At 26.5% G+C, this 7,381-nt stretch overlaps 1 protein-coding gene across 1 annotated transcript; it reads left to right on the top strand.

Annotated features, from left to right (window-relative positions):
- The first annotated feature begins 272 nt into the window (after nt 1-272).
- LOC105625156 (17-beta-hydroxysteroid dehydrogenase 13-like) lies at nt 273-4,392 on the top strand. Its single transcript, XM_012206497.1, has 7 exons — nt 273-435; nt 1,180-1,331; nt 1,539-1,716; nt 1,942-2,071; nt 2,357-2,476; nt 2,616-2,724; nt 4,326-4,392. Exons 1-7 carry the CDS (start codon nt 298-300, stop codon nt 4,390-4,392), a joined length of 894 nt encoding a protein of 297 aa, XP_012061887.1. The 5' UTR covers nt 273-297.
- Nucleotides 4,393-7,381: the final 2,989 nt, after the last annotated feature.

Here is a 7,381-nt window from a genome sequence, read left to right as displayed (position 1 = left end):
ATATAATATTTAAGAACATGAAGAATTATTTATTTATAAATTACAAAAAAAGATTAAGTATATTTCAAAATATGAGTTTTTTCAAAACATTGTGAAATATCTTTTCTCAATAAATATTAGGTGTAGTATAAAGAAATCCATTATTTTTGCATGAAATTGAATGGAAAAATAATGAATTCCTTTTTACTACACCTAATATTTTATCAATTCCTTTTATTCCTTCAGTTTATTTATTATGTGTATATTGTTAATATTTGATATATTCATATAAGAAAATAACTAATTTTTCAGTTCATCATGAATGCATTTAACATCATACAAATTTTGTTAAATGTATTGCGACTTATATTGCAAATTCTTTACTATATCTGCCAGAGCGTGTACTATAACTTCTTCGGATTAGAAGAAAAGAATGTGAATGGTGAGATTGTTTTGGTACGTACAAAAAATATAATTTATAATATAATTTATTGCAAAAGTAGATATTTAATATTAAAAGCTTAAAGTATCAATTTGAAAAAATTCAAAATTGACGACGAAATTAAACAAATGCGTTTTAATAATAAAATTAATTTATGTTTATGTATTTAACTTATCTCTTAACTTTATGTACAAAGTACATATGAAACAATAAGAGATAATGAAAAATTTTTTCTTTTTAATTAGTAAATATATTAATTAGTAAATATATTAATTAAGATAAATATATGTTTAATAGACATAAGGTAATATTAAAATAGATGTAATGCAATATTAAAGATTAATCTCTTATGATATCATTTCCTTATTTCAAAAGTGATATAACTCAAAAAATTAAGTTTCCTATAAAAGAGAAAAAATTACTTTTCAAAAATTACTTTACTTGATAGAAAATTATTGAGTCAAATAATATTGATAAAAGGATATTATTGTTAGCATGAAATAAAATTTTTGTCACGATTCTTAAAACTCTTTTTAAATTGTGGCAACTTTGACAAAATTCTATGAAGTTAAGTTTATTTTTTATAATTGATAAGATAATGTTTACTTAACACATTAGTAATAATTCAAAAATTATATTTTTTTAGTTGTCATTTCTAAAGTAAAGAAGCGATATCAAATAGCGTAAAACAATTTGTATTAAGTGAATAAGTTTGTGTCATAATTATATTTTTATATTATGTTTGTTACATCTACAAGATAACAGGTGCAGGTCATGGTATAGGAAAGGAGTTGGCAATTCAATACGCGTGCTTAGGTGCGAAAGTCGTGTGCTTAGACATAAATAAGCAAACTAATGAACAAACAGCAAAGGAGATTAAAGAAATTGGCAAAGATGCATATGCATATGAGTATGTTTCTGTATTATTAACAAAACATTTCTGTTAAACAATTAAAAATTACATCCCCAATTCCATGTCTCTTTCTAAATATTTAGAAATTTCTTTCTCAATATAATTAATTTATTATTTTACTAAATCGGCACACGCATAAGAGAAGTATCATAATATATTTACAGTATATTGAATAATCAATGCTAATTAAAATTTTGCTTATAGATGTGACGTGACTAAAAGAGAAGATGTTTTTGCAGTAGCCAAAAGAGTAAAGGAAGAAATCGGAGATGTCACAATTTTAGTTAACAATGCCGGCATTATGCCATGCCATACTTTTTTAGATCATACGGTTGATGAAATCATACAAATGTTCAATATTAATGTGTTAGGACATTTTTGGGCAAGTTAAAATTGATTATATATATAATAAATATTAAATTATCTTTGCTTTTAAATAAATGATGCTTTTTTTTATTTCATATTTCTTCAAAATAATTATTTAAGGATTTCCAATAATCATAGATTATAAATTTTTTTTCTCACAAAAATTAGCTTCAATTATTATTAATGCTAAAATATGCAAAATGTAACGCATGATATAAACTACTATTTCAATTTTTTTCAGATGTTGCAAGCATATCTGCCAAGTATGATAAAAAGAAATCATGGTCACATTATTGCATTGTCATCGATAGCAGGCATTGTAGGATTTTCAAATTTAGTTCCTTATTCCGCTACAAAACATGCAGTTCGAGGTAAATCTAATTTTTTCTGAAGTTTTAAATTATGCCCACAATGTTAAAAATTACTCCGCGATTTTGGACAGAAAAAGAATTAATGTTGAAACAATTCACAATGTCAGTGCAATTGATCAATTCATTCTTCAGCTGAGATCTCGAATCAATTTCTGACATGAAGGATACAAGGCTTTATAATATCTATTCTTTTTTTATATTACATTCAAAACTTATAAAAAATAAATGATTTAACTTCACAAATATTCAGGCTTCCAACTAACGTATAAGGTATTCTATTTTCAGGTATGATGGATGCGCTTGAAGACGAATTACATTTATTTAATAAGGAAAAATCTTTAATTAAATTCACAACTATCTGTCCTTATATGGTAGATACGGGACTTTGCAAAAACCCAAAAATTAATAAAATGTACGTTTAAAAAAAAATTAATACAATTAATTTGAACAGATAAATATAATCACGTATGCAAATGTAACAAGCTGAGGTATTAAGATTGATAATAAGCATTTCTATCTAATTGTAGGTTCGAAATATTTTTACAACTAAACTCACCGAAAGATACAGCTGCACAAATAATTAAAGCTCAACGACAAAATATAAGAATAAAATCTGTACCATCATTTTGGTTACCACTCATAAAATTTATTAGGTAATTGCAATATTTATATACATATAATTATGTACTAATAATCTGATTTACAATTGGTATTTTTCAATATTTATTATATCATAATGTTTGCATAATACAGGGTTATCAAAATCCGGACAAATCGAATAATTTCTTCAACAAAATATTTTTAATGAAAAATTAAATATTACAAAAAATCTTTTTGGCACTTGGGAGATCCTTGTAAAGCACAATTATTCGATATATCTCCCATTAGCTTGAATGACGATCTCTATTCTTGGTGTGAAGCGTTCGCACGCATACTATAGCGTTATCCATGCTGACGAATGCTGCTCAATAGCGGTCCTTAATGACACATTGAGACGCCGAGTCTTATTTGTGACCTTTTCAACTACGCTTCATACATAGTAGTCAAGTAAGGGATTTAAAGGCTGGCTAAGGAAGCTAGAATTCCTTGGATCATAATATATCGACGTTGTCTGAAAGCCAATTTTGAATCAAATGACTCGTATGAGACGGTGCACCATCTTACTGAAAAACATATGGCCTTCCGGACATTACAGTTTCCATTCACGACTTCACTACACCATTAAAACGCGCAAATACGCTTCTTTTGTGACAGTTTCCTCTTTTTTAAAGAAATGTGGTGATATGACATCACTCTCACTGGACACAATATCTAGCACGTGAACATTGGCCAGAAATTTCGTTCTGACAACAACAGGAACTTCTCGGAGTTGTAGGCGAGCCATTAGTCATTCCTTCAGTTGATTTGACATCAACAATAAAAATTTTTTCATCAGAAAAGAACCTAATTCATCCCAACGCTACGTTTTTCAAAGAACATAATAGTAGATTGCAGCGAGCAACTCGACTTGTCCTGGCAGCCTCAGAGAGTCCTTTAATATGTACGATTTGTATCGAAAGTCCTCCTCGGTAATTCGACGCATTATTGGCTCGCTCACACCAACAATCGATGCTAATTTTTGCAACGAGTCCTGAGTCCGAAATCAGCTCTTGACCCTTTCAATGACTGCGAGGGTTCTCGCGGTGCGTTCTTTCGAGGACTGCTCTTCCTCGCTGGCATACTGGAAATCTTCGTTGGATTGTTTCTAAAGCCTTATATTTTGTCACAACATCATAAACGGTTAATCTCGGATATCCAAAGAACCGAATTATTTCTGTTACTGAATGCCCAGCGCGAAGGTCTTCGATTATCGTGGCTCTTTGATTATACTCCGCACTTGGTTTCAACATCGTCATTTTGAGAATACATTTTGACTGTTTACTAGAAGCAGGCTTTCTCGGATGTCAATAACAATTTCTAGTGGAGGTACAATATAGCGGAAAATTGAAATTTGAAATTTATTCGGATTTTGGTAACGCACCCTGTATATTGTTATATTTATATGTTTACACACACGTGTCTTAAATTGTGATATCAAATATTTTAAATATAAATATTTATTTATTAAGTATATAATATGACAAAACTTTATATAATATAAAAATGCACAAAAAATAAATTACAACATAATACATCGCATTTTATAATTTTTAATATTCTACATTAGTATATAATTAAAATATAGATAAATAAAACATTATAATTTTGTTTTCAGGATTTTACCCGAAAATGCACAAATTGTTATAAAAGATTTCATTGATACTGGTGTCGAACCAGGATAATAATAATAATAATAAGTATAGAAGAATTTTGTATTTCATCAAATTTCCAAAAATTTATAAAAAAATTTACAAAGAAGAGACTACTATTATGTTACAAATCTTTCTTTGACAGCGGAATTAGTATTAAATGTATTAAAATATGTGTTATGAAATATTTTATATACGTAATATATTTAGACTTTTATAATTTAAACAAAGCATACATTTTTCTTTCCCTGTTGTACCTCGTAGTGTAAGTTACTAATCTGTCGATAATTTTATTTTAAGACTTTTATACTGTTTGCTGTAAAAAACAAAAATTTACGTAATAATATGTATTTACATTTGTGCTGATTTCCTTCTCTTCTTCTATTACTAAAATAACAAATTTGTTTGAAGCAAAAAAATAAAATAAAGAAAATAAAATACTTGATGTAGCACGGTTGTTCCACTTTTTAGTAAATTTTATTTGTTAGATAAATCCACGCACGTGATTGAGTAATCTTGCTTCTCTCTAACTGATTATTCGTTAGACTCGTTTGAAGAGAGTTTAAAGAATAATCAGTGCGATCGGAATCTTCCGTATTTATATAGAAATGTATTTATATATCTCCGTATTTATATAGAATTTATATATCTCCTCAAGATTTGATTTTTAAATGTAAGAATTTTATTAAATGCATGCGTAAAAATACAAAAAAAAAGAAAACATTGATCATATGCATTGTATTATTAATTTTTACAATGTTTTGCGTCATTATGACCTAGTTGCTCTACAATCGTAAAAAACAAAATTTATCTTTTCTATTATTTTTAGTTAAAGAAAATCAATATGCAATGTTTGCAAATATATTTTTTTAGTTTTATATTGCGGCGCGTATGACTCAATTTTTTAAATATGCTTGTATTCAGCAAAATAACATGTACACAAAATATCTAAAAGACTTTTAAATATTTTATCTTTTAGATATTTTTTAAACATACGACATTTAAAAAAAAATCTTTTAAATATTTTATGCAACATAAATATTATCTGGAAGGTTATCGCCTAACTCAATCAATTTATTAAAATTTATTAAAATTTCCTTTCTTGTTTCTAATTCCCCTATTTTCTCAATGACTCCTTCACTCTGTGTATCACAGTCAGACAAAGACATTTCTTCGTCGTAATATACCTTCCTAATTTTATACTCTTTTGCCAACGTGAAATTATTCTTGGCAGAAAAAATTTTGTATTAATACATTTTTGGAGATCTTTTTATCAGTAGACACTGCAACATTGTAATTCTAAGATAACTTTGACTAGACTACATGTTTTAATTTATATATATATAATAATCTATCGGACTTTCATATACTTTATATTCAATATCTTTGTACTTAATGCTTTGGAGTTTTTCTTTGCTTTAAATATTGTATTGGTAATATTTATTTTTATAGATTTTAACGAGAATTTTTGAATTTATGATGCTTATTTTGCACATTTTGACATGAATTTTTATTATTTTGATATTTAACATTTACGTTATATTGTTGCGGATGTAATATCGTATTCACGAAGACAGGATGTGATTTTACAGATGGCCATTTTTTTGTATTATTTTATTAGTTGATCCGTTTAATTTAAGTAAATTAATTTAGTTTATCTATTCTATTTAATTATGTTTATATGTAACATTGAAGATTACCTGATTGGGAAACGACGTCTGTTATTTGTTATTTGCTTTAGATTATGATAATTATATTTGTTTCTTATATTTACATATTTACTTTGTTGTTATTTGGTTCTGCCTTTCTAAACATTTATTTTTAATTTGTATTATTGAACCATGTTATATGATGCATTTTAATTTATTAAAATATCAACATTTCTCACAAAAAACTATTATTATGGCTTTACCTATTACGACTAAGGCTGTATTCCAAAATTTACTGCCAGTACTGAAAATCTGTAGTGCACGTGACGTAAATTATAGACTTTCGGTACTGACAATAAATTTTGGAACACAGCCTAAGCTATAATAGACAAAGCCATAATAAGTGTAGCGACACTACCGTGTTCCTTTACGCGAGACCATGCGGGATTACAATTCTTTATCAGTGCGAGGAACATCCTGATACAAAAAAAATATTGTATATTTGTGTTGGAAACAGTCCATTTTCTGTTCTTGTTTGTGTTGAATTTTTTAACATATTTGAATGTAATGTAATATTATGTTAAGAATTTTATGTTAAATATATTGATATTCAACGTGACTTGAGTCTTCCTACTACTTGAGCCCTTGAATATCAACGTTAAAATAATGACAGTTTATGAACATGTAAAAATAATGTGTTCTGAAATATAAATTTTAAGATGAATTAATAAAATACGTGTTAATTTAACATATTATAAATATTAATTATACTAAAAATATATATTTCCATAGTTACAAATTGTGTCAGCAATATCTTTTTGTAATAATTTTTTTACATAATATCTGTATTTTCTAATATATTCATTTTATTATGTTAAAAGAACACAAAAATTTAAGTATATCACATGTGAAATAAGTTGTATTCGACACAAATTTTTCAACAGTGTAATACTGTGGATTTGAATACTAAAATAACCAACTGTATAGCTTTTATAGAAAATATCCATAGAAGTCCCAAAAACAAATTCTAAAATATTAATAATCAAGAATTGTTTATATTCAACATTAATCAATTAATTTAAAATCTGTTATTTTAAAAATATGTATTTAATATAGCACTGATAAATAATATAAGCCATAAATTAAATTAATATTATTTATATAAGCTGTAAAAAAAAACAATTCAGCATTTATATGGTAGAGTACACACTATACCTACTGAATAAAAATACCTTAGTGAATGCTCAACCGTTTTTTATATAAATATTTTTATATGTTAGCATCATGAATGCTTATACTTGCTATATTTACAGAATGTTTTTCATACCTCCTTTCATTTCTATATATATATATATATATATATATATATATAT

Source organism: Atta cephalotes (assembly GCF_000143395.1).
Source record: "Atta cephalotes unplaced genomic scaffold scaffold00151, whole genome shotgun sequence".
In the NCBI taxonomy this organism is placed as follows: Eukaryota; Metazoa; Arthropoda; class Insecta; order Hymenoptera; family Formicidae; genus Atta; species Atta cephalotes.
The sequence above is the reverse complement of the archived record's forward strand: the minus strand, read 5'-3'. Positions and strand labels throughout refer to the sequence as shown.

Bases quoted from the DNA above. Each gene is read 5' to 3' on its own strand.
- LOC105625156 (XM_012206497.1), top strand. From the start codon at position 298: ATGAATGCATTTAACATCATACAAATTTTGTTAAATGTATTGCGACTT. The intron at 2,072-2,356 runs GTAAATCTAATT...TTCTATTTTCAG, and splicing joins TACAAAACATGCAGTTCGAG to GTATGATGGATGCGCTTGAA. The intron at 2,477-2,615 runs ATAAAATGTACG...AAATATTTTTAC, and splicing joins TTGCAAAAACCCAAAAATTA to AACTAAACTCACCGAAAGAT.